Source organism: Sminthopsis crassicaudata, chromosome 3 (genome assembly GCF_048593235.1).
Source record: "Sminthopsis crassicaudata isolate SCR6 chromosome 3, ASM4859323v1, whole genome shotgun sequence".
In the NCBI taxonomy this organism is placed as follows: Eukaryota; Metazoa; Chordata; class Mammalia; order Dasyuromorphia; family Dasyuridae; genus Sminthopsis; species Sminthopsis crassicaudata.
Window position 1 is genome coordinate 394,427,855 of NC_133619.1, and position 20,134 is coordinate 394,447,988.

At 36.5% G+C, this 20,134-nt stretch overlaps 1 protein-coding gene across 1 annotated transcript in view; it reads right to left on the bottom strand.

Annotated features, from left to right (window-relative positions):
- LOC141562175 (uncharacterized) overlaps nt 1-20,134 on the bottom strand; it is a 77,416-nt gene that overhangs the window by 45,307 nt on the left and 11,975 nt on the right. Inside the window, exons 2-3 of the mRNA XM_074302186.1 lie at nt 5,730-5,775; nt 1,509-1,561 (exon numbers count right to left, since the gene is read on the bottom strand). Of these exons, the coding sequence (XP_074158287.1) occupies nt 1,509-1,561; nt 5,730-5,775 (99 nt within the window). The remainder of the gene's footprint in view (nt 1-1,508; nt 1,562-5,729; nt 5,776-20,134) is intronic.

Here is a 20,134-nt window from a genome sequence, read left to right on the forward strand (position 1 = left end):
CTTTAAATATATTTTAAAAGAAAGAAAGAAAAAATTTGGAAACAGAAGCCTTTTCATTTGGATCAGAAGTCATCATTGACAACTATTGAAAATATATTTTAGCACCATCAGAAATGATGAAATTATAGATTTCAGAGCAGCCCAAGTAAACACTGATGAACACATGCAGAAAGAACAAAAATTGATGGAAATGAAATCTATACTGAAAGATTGCCATTGTCTCATTACCAGTTTTGGAAAAAACCTAGCTCAGTGGATAGAGCATCAGTCCTGGAGTCAAGAGGAACTGAGTGCAAATCTAGCCTCAGACACTTAATCAAGTCACAGAAGCCCAATTGCCACAATATTAAAAAAGAAGAAGAAGAAGAAGAAGAGGAAGAAGAAGAAGAAGAAGAAGAAGAAGAAGAAGAAGAAGAAGAAGAAGAAGAAGAAGAAGAAGAACAAGAACAAGAAGAACAAGAACAAGAAGAACAAGAACAAGAACAAGAACAAGAACAAGAACAAGAACAAGAACAAGAACAAGAACAAGAACAAGAAGCAGAAGCAGAAGCAGAAGCAGAAGAAGAAGAAGAAGAAGAAGAAGAAGAAGAAGAAGAAGAAGAAGAACAAGAAGAACAAGAACAAGAACAAGAACAAGAACAAGAACAAGAACAAGAACAAGAACAAGAACAAGAACAAGAACAAGAACAAGAACAAGAAGAAGAAGAAGAAGCAGAAGCAGAAGCAGAAGCAGAAGAAGAAGAAGAAGAAGAAGAAGAAGAAGAAGAAGAGAAGAAGAAGAAGAGAAGAAGAAGAAGAAGAAGAAGAAGAAGAAGAAGAAGAAGAAGAAGAAGAAGAAGAAGAATCCTAGCCCTAACCTAAGGAAAATAAAAAATATAAATCTCTCATTGGCAGAGAGGCTGTGGAAGACATAAACTTAACATTGTATATTCTTTTCAGTTTTGTAATTTTTGCTGAACTTTATTTATAAAGCATATATGTGTATGTGTACCTAATCTATGTGTCTATGCATCTTTCACTGAATTCACGAATCTGGCTCAGTATTGAGAGTGTAGGAATAAATTTGAGAATGGCTATATTATAAATAATATTTCAATACTTCTCCCCTCCAATAGTTCTGGTGATGAATTTCACTAAATTCTGTTTCATATTGTTGAAACTAGTAAAGGTGATTTCTTTAAGTCATAATCCTTTTGGGAGCAGTGACTATGTACAATATTATTTCAACTATTAAAGAATAACTTTAAAACAGTTTTAAAAGTCCCCCCCCATTCAGAATTCTTAATAAGAGGGAAATGACATGGTCTTTCATCGTAAAAGATTTTGATATTTTAGAATGCCCCCAAAAGTGCCTTAAAGTCCCATGTATGAAGCCTTGATTTCAATGATTTTACCATCGTCTTTCTCAATATAGGAAACAATTTTCAGGAGAGGGCTTATAATTAGACTCCAAATAAAACTTTTTGGAACCCATATTATAACTATATCCTTAAACTGAACTCTCCTACCTTTTTTCAAATTTAATTTCTTTCTTTCTTCGGCAATTGCCTGTAGCATGTCTCTGGAAAACAGGAATGATGTATTTTAAGGTATTTTGTATTATTTTCATTAAAGTGAATGAAATATTGACAGCTTTTTATCAGTTATTGCCTTGGGTTTCTTTCCTTTGAGGATTTTGCCATGAATCACTATTTGGAATGTTATGCCACAGTTCTCAGTCTCCCTAATTATCCTGACCAAGTCCTGACTCAGTTTCTCAGCTTCAGTCAAAGCTCAGTCCTGCAAAACCTCCTCCTGCTCTTTATCAGAATATTTGATAAGGATAAAAGATCGTTTGTTTTAGAATATCAGAATTGCTCTCCCCATCCCAAGCTAAGGGATGTCAGATACCATCTTATCAAATGTCTCTCCCCATGTCCGGGGTGCTTCCCCCTGATTATGCCATCTCACCTCCAATGCCTCACCCCACCCTGTCAGAGTCCCCTTCCCACTCTCAGCACCCTGACTCCGCCCTTGCCTCAGTCTACCCCCTGCATCTGCGCCATGTGTATATATGTCTTTGAGAACTCACATTGTTTGCTGGATTCTTAGAGACAATAGTCTCATTCAGTCTTGGGACCAAACCATGGATCCATTTGGTCCCATTATATCTCTCCATTAAATAAATTATTAAATATTCTCTAATCTCTATCTGGCTCAGTTTCTCAGGCATTACAACAAATTATTTCTCTTGTAATTCAAAAAATGTATTTATATAAATCTTATTGGTTGTTACTAAATGACTTTGTGCTTTTAATTTGATTTAATTATCGTACTCATTAATTCAGAGAGGTATCCAGAATTTTCCATTTTCTTAAATCGATCTATTTAAATGACTAGTTTGTTTCTTTTTGATTAGGATTCTAGGATTTATTTAGTCAGTCTCCACTTATCAGGCATGTCCACAAGAATGCTATGAGAAGTGCTCTTTGAACATAAACATAATCTCTTCTTTTGACTTCTTTGCACACTACACTCCATTTGTTACATTCCTAATAAGGTGAAGATAGAAACAGAGGAGGGGTACATTGATTTCTGTAATTGCAGGAGGATACTGCTATGGTGATTTGTAATGATAGTCTACCATTCTGAAACCCCACCAATACTGCATTAGTTTACCTTGCAGAATATATTTTTGCTCTTATGAAACTTTAAAAAATTGTGCTTCATCCTCAAACGATGATTTTTTTGGAAAAGAAACATTGCTAGATTAAGTAAAATATATTATTTTTAAAAATATTTTATTTAAAGCTTTGAGTTTCATATGAAAGAGTGTTCCAAATCACTACTGCTCAGAGAAATGCAAATTAAGACAACTCTGAGATACCACTACACACCTGAAAGATTGGCCAAGATGACAGGAACAAATAATGATGAATGTTGGAGGGGATGTGGGAAACCTGGGACATTAATACATTGCTGGTGGAGTTGTGAAAGAATCCAGCCATTCTGGAGAGCAATTTGGAACTATGCCCAAAAAGTTATCAAACTGTGCATACCCTTTGACCCAGCAGTACTACTACTGGGCTTATATCCCAAAGAAATACTAAAGAGCGGAAAGAGACCTGTATGTGCCACAATGTTTGTGGCAGCTCTTTTTGTTGTAGCTAGAAACTGGAAGATGAATGGATGCCCATCAGTTGGAGAATGGTTGGGTAAATTGTGGTATATGAAGGTTATGGAATATTATTGTTCTGTAAGAAATGACCAGCAGGAGGAATACAGAGAGGCTTGGAGAGACTTACATCAACTGATGCTGAGTGAAATGAGCAGAACCAGAAGATCACTGTACACTTCAACAACAATACTGTATGAGGATGTATTCTGATGGAAGTGGAAATCTTCAACATAAAGAAGATCCAACTCACTTCCAGTTGATCAATGATGGACAGAGATAGATACACCCAGAGAAGAAACACTGGGAAGTGAATGTAAATTGTTAGCACTAATATCTGTCTGCCCAGATTACATGTACCTTCAGAATCTAATGCTTATTGTGCAACAAGAAAATGGGATTTACACACATGTATTGTATCTAGGTTATATTGTAACACATGTAAAATGTATGGGATTGCCTGTCATGGGGGGGGGAGGGAGTAGAAGGAGGGAGGATAATTTGGAAAAATGAACACAAGGGATAATATTATTTTAAAAAATATATATATATATAATAATAAAAAAATAACGTTTTGAGTTTGACATCCTATCACTTCCTCACTTCTTTCTTTCCACTTCTTCCTGGGACAGTAAGTGGTCAGATTCAAATTACAGTTGTGCAATAATGTAAAACATTTCCATTTTAGTCATTTTAGACAAGAAGACTCAAAGAAAAAAATGAAAGAAAGAAAAATTGGAAAATACCGTGATTCAGTCAATAGTCAATCAAGATCAGTTCTTTCTCTGCAGACAGATATTTTCATCATCTGTCTTTTTGGATTATTTTATTGTTTGAAAATAATTGTTATTCAAAGTTTTTTATCCAACAATACTCCTGTTTCAATGTACTACTTCCTGATCCTGTTCAGTATAAATCAATTCAGGCCTTACCATTTTTTCCTGAAATTAACCTGTTTCTCATTTCTCAGGACATAATACAATATTATTTCATTACAATATTACTTATACCGCAACTTCTTGGGTCATTCTGCAATTGATGGGAATCCCCTTTGATTTCTAATTCTTAGCTAGCAAAAGGGCTGCTATAAATGTTTGTACCTCCTTTTCTAGACCTAATAGTGTTATTGCTGGGTCAAAGAGGATGCAGATTTGATATCCCTTTGGTTATTGTTCCCAATTGCTCTCCAGAAGGGTTGATTCAATTAAAACTCCACAACAGTACTTGTACTGGCCCACTTTTCCCACATCCCCTCCAACATCCAACTACTTTTGCTCATATTAGCCACTCTCAGAAGTGTGAAATGATAACTCAGAGTTAGTTTAATGTGTATTTCTCTGATCATTAGTGATTAAGAATATTTTTTGTATGACAATAAATAATTTTGATTTCCTTGTCTGAAAATTGCTTGATCAGGTATTTTGAGCATTTACCAATTGATGATGACATAGATAGCATAATAAATTTGACTCAGTCTCTATATATCTAAGAAATGAGACCTTTACCAGAGATACTTATTGCAAAACAACATTTCCCTCACTTTTCTGTTTTCCCTCTAATGTTGGGTGCATTGGTTGTGTCTGTCAAAACTTTTTTTTTTTTTTTAATATATAATCAACCCAATCTACTTTCTATTTTGCAATGCCCTCTGTCGTCTTTGTTGATAAATTCTTCCCTTATCCATCAATCTGACAGATAAACTATTCCCTGCTGTCTTATTTTGCTGGCGGGTATCCCTCTTTATGTGGAATTCACCTACTTTTTTTATTGTATGAACTTTTTTTTTTCCTCTGCAGCCATCTTTTCCAATTGTTTATTGTAAAAAAGTGCAAACAAGTAGTGATAAGAGCAAGAAGCAGAGTGTGTAATATTGCTGTAGGAATAGAGAAAGGAATAAATATGGAGATACGGAAGAATTGGAACAGACAGGATTTGGTAACTGGTATGTTACTATATAGGTGTAAGGGCGGAGAGCACTGAGAGTTATCTATAAATCTGAATGCCAGGAGTTGGAGAAGGTAATTTGGATGTGTAGAGGATGAGATCCATGGGGACATATTAATTCATTAGTCTGGAAACGTTATACTTGGATCTACAGTTTTGGGCTTTTCTACACAGATTTTCATTCCTTGGCAGCTGAAAAAGATCAGCAAGAAAGAAGGTGTCAAGAGAATTTTAGGGGAAATAAAGCACTGATTTACATTGTTTCCTGGGGTTTCAAATTGCTTAGGGTGAGAAGAATGGTTGTAATGAACAATCCTGTTGGAGACAGTGAATATATATTCCTAGTACCACTTGCAAAACCTAACATCACATTAGAGTATTGAAAAAGGACTTCTTCCCTAATTCCCAATTCCTAAGAATAAGAATAATTGTGCCTGTGGCAGTTTTAGTTTGTTCAAGTCATGAGAGTCTCACAAAACTCCCAGCAAATTCCATGTTACAATGTTTGAGGCCTGTTCTGCATCCTCCTCACTGCATCCCAGAGTTTCCATGAGAATGCATAGAAGCCAGCCCTTAAAAAATACTGAAAGAATACAAATGAGAAAATTCCCCAGGAATTGGACTTCCTTACCATGCTGTTTCTTTCTTCCTTTTGAATTGTTTTAAATCCATTTTCTCTGTAAAACAAAAACACCAGAGTATGTTTTTCAATTGAGAAGAATACTCATTTGGCTATTAAGCATCTTGTATTGGGATCCCTACTTCTTTCACTAGTAAGAGTTGAGTAAATGAAGTGTACTGAATTCCATGCTTTGCAATCTCTTATTGAAAACTTCTTATTTTTCTCCTTTGTTCTCTAATAGTTTTTTGATGTGAGTGGTTACTAAACTATTGCTTAGCTTTTGTTATGGTTCTAATTAGGGGGAAGAGCTCATATTCATTCACAAAGATATCTCTAGGATTTTCCTTAAATTCATTGATTTTAGTTCATGATATTATTACTGCTTCTGTCACATACAGAATTTCTTCAGCCAGTCTCATCATGTCCGATTGTTCAGGCATCTCCAAGCTTTTGGAGTGACAGAAGAATATTACAAAAAAGGCTACTTAAAAATAGCTTCCCTTTTTTCACATTTGTAGTCTACATTCCATTTGGTTTATTCTCATTAAAATGATAGAAGTCCCAATTTCTGTACCTTTTGTAATTTGATTAGGAAGCTATCACAATTTCCAAAGGGATTCTAACATTCTTAAACACCTTACGGGTTCATGAGAGTTCCTGTCTGTCCAGAGAGATGCCCAGTTTTGAAGCATCAGGATTTCAGTTTTCAAGATCATTAACGAATAAATTTTCTTTATTTTTCTTCTTCTTAGTGGAAGTTTTTATTTCCAAAGCTTCTTCTATGTTCTCTTCAGAACAACAAAACTTTTTTTTAGAAGAGACAGTAAAATAAATTTCTAATAAAAGTTAAGTCAAAATTTGTGAAATGAGTAAACTGGGAACACTCTGAATGAATGCTCTGAAGAATTATTCCCCCAGTCACCAAAAGGTTTTTGAAAGAGAGAAGTTGTTTACTGCACAAACACCTTCCAAGATAGACACGTGGAAGTATGAGATATTTGCAGGAATATTTCATCTGCATCTCAATGGAGGTCATATTTATCTTTACAGAGTTGCAACAGCAAGACAGACCTTGCACAGGAAATTTAACAATTGATTCTCTCCCCTCACCTCCTTGCAGAATTGGAAGTAAAAGAGAGTTTAATATTGCCTATAAGTTCAATGCTTTGTGGTGGCTAATATTTTTCCCTTTTTGGCTTTTCTATTTAATATTGTAAAATATTTTTCATAAAGCATGTGGGGAATCTATGCAAGTGAGAAAAATATGGAGAAATATTGACAATGTTTAAAGTTATCAATAACAATGGTAATTAGAAAAAAAATATTATTTAAATACTCCTACCTAGAGGCAACAAGACTGTAAACCCAAGATAAGTAATGTTCATATGGGCAAAGAGAAAGGAGTAAATACTTAAGATACTTTACACGTAGAACATTTAACAACTAATATAATGCTATATAAAAATGAGGGAGTGTCCTCACTGAAAGGAAAAAAAATGAGTGGAGATTTTAAAAGGAGATAATTTGGATTTGTTGAGAATGAGATTTATGTTAAGTAATTGATTCTTGGATGTATAAATTTAGGCATCTTCTGCCGTGAACTAATTATACACCCAAAGGGACCTGATGATATTGAGGGGGAAAATAATATAGATTTATGGGTTATGAATTTCTAAAAGTCACTCAGTGTTATTCAGTGAAAAATTGAAGTTGATCCACCAGAAAGAAATGGGAAGTGGCTACATTACTCAGCAAAAGAGGTACCAGAAGATAGTCTTGTCAGTTAGATAAGAGGGTGGAGAAAATTTGATATACAGAAGCAAAAGTCTACTTCATAAAAAGGAATAGAATGTCCAGGAAGTAGAAAGATTGAGAAAAAAGCCTAAGGCTTGAAAATTAAAACATTATTATAACTTGAGCTATAAAAATTTATAAAAAAATAAGTTTCCAAAGGATTGCACCATTACTGCATGGTAAATTACATCCAAAAGAAACAAAAACAAAAACAAAAAAACCTAGTCTCAATCAAAACTCTACAGTTATAAAAGGCAAATAAAATAAAGAAAAATGATTGGAAATGTCTAGATAACTAAGAAATTAGAAGCAAGTAAACCCACAAATCTGTTATATAAGTAATCTTAAGTACAGGAAGAATGGGAAAAGAATTCTTTGCACTAGAAAATTACAAAACAGGCAGGAAATAAGTTTAGAGTAGCCTCGTACACAAGTAACCAAGATAAATTCTGGCCATGCTTAGTACAAGAAAAGACTAATATGTTCTCATTTGAAATAAGAGTTCCTTTCTGGGATATGATTATTGGGGATAGGGATGGAATTTACTTTCAAAAACTGTAAAGCCATATTTAAAAGAAAAATATCATTTCAATTACACTGCATATGAGCAAACTTTTATAAGAAGCAAATCAATCAGTGCAGCTTAAAAGAGGTAAAATATTAATAACAAAATTTTATGATTATGCTCTCTATTACAATCACAATTATTCAGGATTTTTAAAGAATGAATACAAACTGAAAATATTTAGTTCTTCTCTATCATCCTTTTGCCCACTCACAGTGAATTATTCAATTACATTATAAACAAATGGCTTTCCAAAAAAGATTTAAATACCATTAAAGGAAAAGGACATTGTATCATGAATAAGAAGGGAAATGACAATTAAACCAAGTGGTGTTCATTTCATTCAGACCATATGTATTACTATAGTTAAACCATGAGATCAGATATGCTGGAGAGCTGTATGAAAATAGATCGTTTACATGTTACTGGAGGAGCGTTAAAAAGATTGAATATGTAAAAAGATATGTAGAAAAAGTTTTAATATTTATTTCAAAAAAACTTCTATAATTATGGAAAAAAAGATTATGAAAATGATCATGCCATTTGAATTATAGAACCCAGTATTGGGTACATAGGGTGCAGATATATAAAAAGCAAGAGGAGAGTTGCATAAGAAGCGTTGTAAAAGAGAATTTTAGCTAACAAAGTCTATGCATTTAGATCAGAGCTTGACTGAACAAATCCTGGAAGACTGATGAGGTAACAGGGAACCTAACGAGGAGGTATATACATCAATAGGATTAAGATTAGGATCAATTGAGGTCTAGTGGCAGGATTGGGGTACAGGGAATCACATGGAGCTCCCCTGCAACGCCTTAGGATTCGGCGCAAGGATACAAAGTTAAAGAGACCCCTGTAAATGAATTTACAGGCCCGAAAAACTAGATGGGTTAAAAACAAGGTTTATTGCAAGGTTTAGAAGCAAGGTTAAAGTCTGGTTAGTAAAAGGCATTAGATAGATGAAGATACACACCGAAAGTGGTGGGACAGAGAGTCTCTGATGCAAAGCATCTTGGCTGGCATCTTTCAACTCTCTGACCAAAGACGACTCCACCTTTGCTACCTTTATCTGCTTGTAGGAGAATATGGGCGGAGCTCAGGTTGATTGCTGGAAGGCCAGATTTTTGGCAGGCTTTTCAGATAAGAAAGAAACTGTTGGGGGAGGGGAGAGGCGGAGGTAAGATGGCAGAGAAGATACATGTGAATTTGTAAGCTCCTTTCTTCCTTCAATACCAACTAGTTAAATCAGCCTCAAAAATAACGCTGGACTGTTAAAAACCACAAGGATTAGAAGCACAACATACCAGCTGAAGAGTATCTGGAATTTCGACCAAAAAGGTCGGTTCCGAGGGGAGGAAAAAACAAAAGAGCAGCACAGACAGTGTTGGATTGGGGCTAGCACACTGTGCCCAACGGACTGGGGAAAACTCTGGGATCAGAGAAGCCACTGAGATAGAAAAATCTGGCATAGGCTGATAGCTCTACCCTGCTTTTAAAAATAGCAAGTAAGAAGAGAAATCAAAGCCACTTTAAAACAATAGCCACATAATATAATCACCCCAAACCAGAAGCAACCTAACAGATCTCGGCACAGCTGTGCAGCCGCCTGCTGCTGTCCAGGACTTTTCCTTGGGGCAGTTAAGAACCTGAACAGAGGGGGACACAGCTCAGGGCAGCCTCTAATCCATATAGTGCAGGGCTCAGCCTGAGGTAGTGGAATTCTCCCTGCAGCAAAAATCCAGCAGCAGCAGAACTCCTATAATCGTGGAACCGGAACCTTCGCAGCAGGAACTGTGCTCTCTGGGAAGACACTTCTTGTTTGAGCGCTGGGACTTTCCGAGTCAGCTGCTAATATTCTCGGCCCCACGGGAGGCTTTGGCTGGGGTTTGTGACGCTTTTACTGTTCAGCCTCTAGTCTCAGGAAAGTCGCTAGCCACACAGTGAGGGTCCTTCACTGGGCACTCCTAGCAACGCAGCCGCACTAAATATCTCTAAGTCACTTCTGGGGGGGAGGGGAACTCTCTCTCAGAGCTCTCTCTTTGTCCAGACACAGGAGGCAACGTATCCCCATCTGGAGGAAGCTGATAAATACATTTCCTACCCAAAGGGCAGACCCCACAGATTTTTAACAATGAGTAAGAAGCTGAAGAGAATGATTGACACCTTCTTTACAGAGAAAGAGCAGGTATCCACCCCAGAGGAGGTTAACAGCAGAGAGTCTCCATATAACACCCTAAAGGGGAGTGATACCTGCACCCCATCACATAACATTCTCCTAAAAGAGACCATAAAAAAGTTAAGAGAGTTTGAAGAAAAATGGGGAAAGGAAAGACAAGCTATGCTAGAGAATAACAACGTCTTGAAATTGGAGTTGGAAAAAATAAAGAATTCACAGGAAGTGCAGTGAAACAAAATTTGTGAATTAGAAATGGTTAAAAATCACAGGAAAGTAGGATTTGTGAATTGGAAAAAGAAAATATCTCACTAAAAAAAATTAGTGAAATGGAAAAATATTCAACAGAGCAAAATAATTCATGTAAAAATTCAACTGGGCACATACAAAAAGAACTAAAAAATGTGAATAAAGAAAATGACTCATTAAACATCAGGACTGAACAAATAGAAATGAATGATTCATTGAGAAACCAAGAATCATCCAAACAAAATGAAAAAATTAAAAGCTGGAGAATAATGTCTAATACTTACTGAGAAAATCTATAGACCTGGAAAATAGATCTAGGAGAGATAATCTGAGGATCTTTTGACTTCCCGAAAACTATGATCAAAAAAAGAGGCTAGATTCTATTTTACAGGAAATCATCAAAGAGAACTGGCCAGAGATAATAGAAACAGAAGGGAAAATAGGCGTTGAAAGAATTCATCAAACACCTTCTGAAAAAGACCCTAAAAAAAGAAGAACACGCAATATTGTGGATAAGCTGCAGAACTATCAAACTAAAGAAAATATACTGTAAGCAGGTAGGAAAAAAAAATAATTCAAATATCAAGGTGCCACAATAAGGGTCACTCAAGATCTGGCCACCTCCACATTAAAGGATCGAAGGGCCTGGAACCTGATATTCCGAAAGGCAAAAGAACAAGGATGCAACCAAGGATAAACTACCCAGCTAAGTTTAGCATTTTCTTCCATGGAAGAAGATGGTCATTTAAAGAAACAGAGGAATTCCATTGGTTTCTAAGAAAAAAATCAGACTTAAAAAAAATTTTTTTTGATCTACATCCACAAGACTGAATTGAAGCAGAAAAACGTAAAAAGAACTCTTGAGAACTATATTTCTCTGGTGTGGATATACAGAAAGTCCACATGGATAATTTTATTTTACTGATATAATATAAAAAAGGGAAGTAATAAAGGGAAGGGGATAGTATCAGAAAAAGGGAAAGGAGAGATAAAAAGAGGGAAACTACATCCCACGAAGAGGCATACATATCTACCACATCTGAGGGAATTTGGAGAGGGGGAGAAACATTGTGTGAATCTTACTCTCATCAGAATAGGCTCAAAGAGTAAATAATTGACATATTTGTTTTTCAGAGAATTCTCTCTCACTTCATTAAAAGGGGGGAGAGGAAAAGGGAAAAGGAAAAGGGGAATAAGGGAAGAGTACAAAAAAAGGGAAGGGACTTAAAAGGAGGGGGAGGTATACTAAAAAGGGAGGGCTGTGCATCACAAGTGGGGCCTATAAATTAAATACTGTGGAAGGGGTTCAGGGGGACAAGGGAAAAAAAAGCATAATCAGGGGATAATATGATGGCAGGAAAAACAGAATTAGTAATTTTAACTGTAAATGTGAATAGGATGAACTCTCCCATTAAACGGAGTCGGATAGCAGACTGGATCAAAACCCAGAACCCTACAATATGTTGTTTACAGGAAACACACTTAAATCAGGGAGATACATACAGAGTAAAGGTTAAAGGTTGGAGCAGAACCTATTATGCTTCAAGTAAATCCAAAAAAGCAGGGGTAGCCATCCTTATCTCAGATCAAGCAAAAGAGAAGTTGATCTAATTAAATGAGATAAGGAATGAAACTCTATCCTGCTAAAAGGTAACATAAACAATGAAGCCATATCAATACTAAACTTATATGCACCAAGTGGTATAGCATATAACTTTCTAAAGGTAACATTAAGAGTTGCAAGAAGAAATAGACAGTAAAACTATAATAGTGGGAGATCTCAACCTTGCACTCCCAGATTTAGACAAATCAAACCACAAAACAAATAAGAAAGAAATTTAAAAAGTAAATAGAACATTAGAAAAACAAGGTATGATAGACCTTTCGGAGAAAACTGAATGGCGATAGAAAGGAATATGATTTCTTCTCAGCAGTTCATGGATCCTATACAAAAATAGTCCATATATTAGGACATAAAGATCTCAAAATTAAATGAAGGAAGGCAAAAATAGTAAGTGCCTTCTTTTCAGATCAAAATGCAATAAAAACTACATTCAATATGAAGTTAGGGGTGAATAGACCAAAAAGTAATTTGAAACTGAATAATGTCATCTTAAAGAATGACTGGGTGAAAGAGCAAATTATAGAAACAATTAATAATTTCACCTAAGATAATGACAATGATGAGAATCATTCCAAAATCTGTCGGATGCAGCTAACGTGGTAATAAGGGGATATTTTTAATCTTTAGAGGCTTATTTGAACAAAATAGAGAAAGAGAAGATATTTAAATGACCTAGAAAAAATAACAACAAAATTCATATGGAAGAATAAAAGGTCGAGAATTGCAAGGGAATGAATGGAAAAAAAAAATCAGATGAAGGTCGTCTAGGTGTACCTGATAGAAAGCTGTATTATATAGCAGCAGTCACCAAAACCATTTGATATTGGCTAAGAAATAGACCGGTCGATCAGTGGAACAGATTAGGTACAAAGGACAAAAAAGGGTACAACTATAGCAATTTACTGTTTGACAAACCCAAAGATACCAACATTTGGGATTAAAATTCATTATTTGAAAAAAAAAAACTGTTGGGAAACCTGGAAATTAGTTTTTCAGAAATTAGATATGGATCCACACTTAACACCATATACCAAGATAAGATCAAAATGCGTCCATGATTTAGGCATAAAGAATGAGACCATAAATAGATTAGAGGAACAGAGGATAGTCTACCTCTCAGACCTGTGGAGGAGGAAGGAATTTATGACCAGAGGAGAACTAGAGATCATTATTGATCACAAAATAGAAGATCAAACTAAAAACTTCTGTACAAACAAAGCTAATATAAACAAGATTAGAAGGGAAGTAAGAAATTGGGAAAATATTTTTACAGTTAAAGGTTCTAAGTTGGGGCGCCAAATGCTGGAACTCTATCTTTCCAGAAATCAGCAAGAGTCAGGATCACTAAACGTCTTTATTCTAGATCTTTACCTTCGCCTCCAACGCCCGGTCACGAGTGCAAGTGAGCGTGAGTTCCACCACCCAAGTTTTTCTTGCTCCTCCCACACACGTCACTTCCCCCTCTTTGTCCCACCAATCAAGTCAGCACAGAACAGCTGGGGAAGGTCAACCTTAAACAAGTTAATAGGGAACCGTCCAATTGGCAATTAGTCTCACGTGCTTCACCATCCAAGTGCATTGCTCAGTTCTAGCCCTTTACATCTCCCGCTTTCTTTTGTTTTTGGAGGAGTGTCTTAATAAAAAACCAAGGAAAAAACTATTATTTTTGATTCTCTTTAAATAATCTCAGGATGACCCAATATAATCTTTAAAGTTATATTTTAAACTTATACAGAATATCCAAATACCACATACAAGAATTCAAGAAGCTCTTAAAATAGCAAATAAACTTTTAGTATGGATCACATTTATGACCATATTCCTCAAACAATAAAACCCTTATGTATAAAGAAACAATTATTCAATCAACCCAAACTTGAGTCTTTCAATTTAAATCATCTTTTGAAAAACTGGCAGGAAACAGCTGGAGGTGGGGGGGAGGTGAGGATAGGAAAGTATTCCATGTGCTCACCCTTCTATGTGCTCATCCTTCCCCCCCGTTCAAAAACATTCCCTTAAAAACTTTCCTCTTTCCTTCTTGCAACATACCTTAAACAATCTTCAACAACTTTCCTAGAGGTTCCACTAGAATATCAAAAGCGGGGGTGGGGGGTAAGGGGATGGGGGGATGGTGGTGAGTAGAATGAGGTGAGTAGCCTTTGAAGAAAACAGATTTCCATTCCTCCCTTCCCCACCTCTTCCTTCTATGCCCAAATACCTTTCCATTACTTTCTCATTCCTTAATGCAAACTTTCATTCCTCTTTCTTTTGTCCTTCATTTCCCTTAAGATTCAAACTCCACAGAACTCACACATTTCTAGCAGGGAGGAACTCAGGTTAGCAAATGAAAAATCAGTCCCAGAATTTGAGAGAGAAAAGAAATGGCTTTTAAGAATGGACTTGCCAGAGAGTTGGGTGGAGAGGGATAGGAATTCAGCTAATCTATTCAGAGTTCAGGTGTTGAAGCTTGAGGCACTTTTCTCAAACCCAAAATTTCTCTGCATCTTAAAGGAGACTCTCTAGGTGTGGAGAAGGGAAGCTCACTCACCTTTAGCCACAAGCCCAAAAATGTTCCATTTCTATGGCTCAACCTGATCACATGTCTCTATCAGATTCCACAAATTCTCCCCTGCCTCTGTAAAGGAGAAATATTTGTCCAAAACAGGTATTCGTTTGTACTCAGCATCCCAAAGTCAAATGAACCTCAGAGCTCTAAGCTCCCACAATTCAAGGCCACTATGTCCTGGGTTTTTTGAATTGCACCCCACCATAGAAAGGTACTATCTTGGGTTTGCTTCAGTGAAAACCTCTTGAGAAGGCCACTGAATAGGGCAGAATAGCAAAAGATGTTCTCTATTGCTCCTCCCTAACTCTAGCATTGGTATTCTCTATAGGCCCTGGAGTCCTGAGGTAGCAGGGACCTGGTATAGAACAGAGAACAAATCTAGAGAAAGCTTGAGAAAAAGACAACAGAAAAGTCAGACTTCTTTCCTAAAGGTTTAATTTGCCTTCATTTGGAATTTTATTCCCCAGCTAACATCCTAAAGTTTTTTTTTGTTGTTTTGTTTTTTTGTTTGTTTGTTTGTTTGTTTGTTTCCGGTCCAGCCAGGACTGGATAGAAACCTTTTAATTGCTAGCATGGGCATATAATGCCAATAGCTGAGTTCCAGGAGATATTTAGGCTATTTATCTCTCCAAGAGCTGGTGGCAAAGTACCATTTTAAAAGTTAGCGATCTTGAAAAGATTGAGTCCCCATTCCCCCCAAGAAGGGGACAGGATAGGAGCATTTAAAAGGCAGGTTGCTAAGCCATATGTGAGAGATCTGAAAAAGGCCTTGAGTTCTGTAATAGGGAAGGGGGAGTAAAGGCCAGAGCGAGGGTGGGGGAGAAAGCCATCTTACCCAGTGCATTGCATCCGGAATAGTGAGGGCTACTATGCTGATTTCACGCTGGAACTTGAAGGCGGGACAGGTTGTCCAAGTCCCCCCAGATCTGGCTGGGAGAGCAAGACCTGAAGGGGAAGACTGCTTGCTTATCCTTGTCCAGGATGGAGGCAGCATCCTGGGCAGAGACATATCTCCAAGCACACCCCAATTCATTGACTGTCTCTTCATGGCTAGCCTGACCTTGCAGTTGGGTTCCAGAAGGGGGCTCAAACACTGATTTCTCCCCAGAACAGATCAAGGGAGTGGTGGTCTGGAATTCCCAAGAGGGGTGGGGTTCTCAGACCTGCCATGTGGTTGGGGGAGGGTGAAAAAGAGACAATTCCTCCAAAGATAGAGGCCTGGCCTGAGGGTCAGCTTTTTGGTGAAAAAAAAAAAAAAAAAAAAAGATGAGAAGTGCCTTGAGATGCAAAAAAAGTCTTTTAACCCCAGCAGCAGTCTTCTCCAAACCCAGCTACTGCTAAGGAAGAATTTTAAAGTCAGAGGTGTGCCTAGAATGTGGACAGGTAAAAGCTTTTATTTTTCCAAATTCTTGCAGCCTCTCTTTTTATCTCAAGTGGCAAGAGAGCGAGATAAAAGAAGACCTTTTGTCTATCACAGCAGTTTCTAAAGAATTGTGCAGATCATAAAGCTCTAAATGACAATCCAGGCCTGAAGTGGCTTCGATGTCCACTGCAAAATAGGAAAAGAAAAAAAAATATTTTACCTTTTCCAGAGTTCCATTCGGTACCCAAATTATATCTAGTTTTCGAGGATTTTTGTCAGGGAACCAAAAGGAGGAGGTAACAGGGAACTAAATAATGAGTTAAATACCTAATGAGGTATATACCACAATAGGATTAAGATTAGGATTAATTGAGGTCCAGTGGCAGGATTGGAGCTCCCCTGCAACCCCTTAGGATTCGGTGCAAGGATACAAAGGTAAATCAGGTCTAGTGGTGGCGAGAGTCCCCTGTAAATGAATTTACAGGCCCGAAAAATTAGATGGGAAAAATAAGGTTTATGGCAAGGTTTGGAAGCAAGGTTAAAGTGTGGTTAGTAAAAGGCATTAGATAGATGAAGATACACACTGAAAGTGGTGGGACAGAGAGTCTCTGATGCAAAGCATCTTGGCTGGCATCTTTCAACTTTCTGACCAAAGACAACTCCACCTTTGCTGCCTTTATCTGCTTGTAGGAGAATATGGGTGGAGCTCAGGTTGATTCCTGGAAGGCCAGATTTTTGGCAGGCTTTTCAGATAAGGAAGAAACTGTTTTGGGGAAACCTGAGCAGATAGTTGGGGGTTGGGTACAAGCCCAAACTGGCTCAGATACTGATCTCTCCCCTTGGGGTTCTGACCAGATCTTGTAAATCAAAGATCAGTCCCAAAGGTTGATCAGACAAGGAATCTTAAAGGGGGCTACCCCCGCATCAAGACCAATAGAGTAATATGATATTGAGATAGTCAACAAAAATTAATTTTGTCTAAGCAACTTTGCTTAACTTTGAACATAGAATGAACTGAGAAAATAGATTACTCTTCAAAGAGTACCTATTGAATTAGAAAGCAATAACTCGAGAACTATATGCAGAAGACACATAAGTGCAAAACAATCTCAAAGGAAAAATATTAGTCACGCATTGAGTATGGATAAGGAAGACTCACTACCAAAGGACCTTTTCAGAAGATAGAATCTGAGTCTTGTAGAATTTGAAAATATGATAGAGGAGGTGGAGAGAGAAGACATTACAGTCAAAAAGAACAAAGGATTGACAATGCATGGAGTTGACATGGTAGTGTTTGAGGAAGAGCAAGAAACCCCTGGGTCTCTGGATTTGGAAGGCAGTAGTCATCATGCCAAAGAAAAGGCAGTAGACATGTAGAAAAATGAGAAAGGAATAAGGTGGCGAGGGACTATGAAGATTAGCATTATATACTTTATGGAGGAGATTCTAGATTTAAAAGATTATGGCCAAACTATGGTCAGATCTGTTTTGTAAAAGATCATTATGGCAGGTGAGGGTAGAATTGAGTGGAGTGGAGGAAGCTAGAGACATTTGCAATCACCTAGGGTTGAGGTGAGCAAGAACTGAACCAATATGATAACTAAGAGGAGAAGGGAATAAATAGAATGATATAACAGAAAAGTTGTAGAGGTAGAAATGAGAATATTTGAAAAGAGATTGTTTGCATGGAGTGAGGATTCATTAAAATCATGGGAGCAGAGATGATTACAAGATTACAAAGCAAGATTCTATGGAGGGAGAAGAGAACTTAGAAGAGGACAAAGCCTTGGGGAGCACAAATATCCATGCTGAGCAGGGTATGGTCTGTATATAGACTAAAGAAGACTCAAAAAGACTAAAAAAAGAAATAGGAGAAGTCCTAGGTGGAAGCGGGATCACCAAAACTTAAAGAGAGGAAGTCTGCCCAAGAGATTAGCATGATCCATAGTGTTAAAAGTTATAGAGAAATCAATAACAAAAAGAACTGAAGGAAGAGAATTCTGGGAAGATTGTGGTGTAGCTCAGAAAATTCCAAGCTCTCCCAGTTTTCCCCACAAAAAAAAAAAATAAAAAATAAAAAAAAATCTGCACTTCTGAGCTGATAAAGAGCAGTGAAAAATTGAAATACAAATAGGAGCTGGGAATGAACAATGGCCCTCCTGGGACTTTAGGAGAAGATCTGAAGTTACTAGGAAGAGGATTTCCCTTCTTTGAACTGTAAATACTTTCAACAGTTCCATTTAAATAATAATTGGGGAGTCAGCCTTGGGGTAAGCTAGGTAGGAATATAGCCTCAGCCCCAACTACAAGAACTTTCACTTCCTAGACTGTGTGGAAACATTTGAGACAATCTCTCCTGATAAGAAACAGGAGGCACAGTTGTATTCCATAGACTGCACCCTGGAAGATAAAGAATTAGGACCTGCTAGCTGAGAGCAGAAGCACTGAGATAAAAAAGCTGCTGGTTGCAGGCATTTTCAGGAGGATAGGGGTGATAATTTAGTGTTTTAGCCTAGAGGGGAGAATTGAAGACTGGAGGACATTCCCCCTAAAAAGAGGATGAATGCAGCTCTTATTTTAAAAGATCAAAACAAACAAAGGAGAAAGAACCCAGTCATAGAAAGGGATATCTAAACAGTTTATACCCAAGTTTATCTTCAGTGAAGTTTGCTGAAATTTAATATAAAACAAAAAGCTCTACTTCCCCAAGTAATGTCAAATGCTTACATCCATCCCCATGAGGAATTCATATAAGATCTCAAAAAATACTTTAAAAAGCAAATGACAGGAATTGAAGACAAACTAAAATATATGTATAAAATATAAAAAAGAAGAACCCAAGAAAAACAAGATTATGAAACAAAATTCAAAATTCAAACAAATAGAAAAGGAGACCCACACTCTAATAACTCTTTGAAAAAAATAGAACTGATCAAGAAGCCGCTGTCAAAGTAATGAGACCAAGGAATAACAAATCAAAATATAAATAATAAATATGTGAGGCATCTCATAAGAAAAACAACAGATATGGAGAACAGATGAAGAATCAAACTACCTGAAAGTTATTATTATTTTAAGAAATCTTCATAGAATAAATACTACAAGAAACAAAGGAAATTGTCCTGAAATGTTAGAACAAGAGAGGATAATAAAAATAGGTAAACAAAGGTCCATTAATCACCTACTGAATGAAATCCCACGAGGGGGAAAAAAACCAAAAACAAAAACAAAAAAAACCACCTTACAGGAATGGCATTGCTACATTTCAAAACACTCAGATCAGAAAATTATATAAGAAACAACAAAAATGGTGGAAGAAAATTCAAATAAGCAGAAACCCCAATTAAAATCACCCAGAACCTATCAGCAACTACAATAATGTTTTTTAAAGATTTCCCCTAATTTAAAATAGGGAATAGCATTGCCTTTCATCATAAAAGGTTTTTGTGTTTTAGAATTCCTATTAAAAGTATCTTCCATCCCCTTTGTTTTACGACTTTATCATCTCCTTTTTCACTATAACAAAGTCTTCCAGAGAGGGCACACAAATAGGTGTTGAATAAAACTTTGTGTGTTCCAAATTATAAATGTATCCTTAAATTCTACAACTTTGGTGCCTTTGATTTAATCCCATGATTTTTTTCCCAAGTCTATTGTTTTCCTCTTTTGCTTGGAATTTTTCTGGAATCAATAATGTGTTTTAAGATACTTTACGTTTTATTAATTGAAATGAAAATAATAATGACAGTTTTTTATCACTTATTCTTTTGTGTGTCCCCTTTAATGTTTCTCCATTTCATTTTTTTAAAGATTTCTCCTGTCATTCAAAATGTTTGCTTTCCCTTATTGGTGATTACTAAATGAGGGTATGTGCTTTTATTTTTGTTTTAATTTTTGTGCTCACATTAATTCAGAGAGGTGAATTTGTCCAGAATTTTCCATTTTCTTATATTAATGTTAATTCTTGGTTTTATTCTTTTTAATTGGTAATCTAGAATTTCTTCAGCTAGTCTCAACTTGTCAGGCATTTCAGGCATCTCCTTAAGAATACCTTGAAAAATGTTCTTTGAATATAAATAT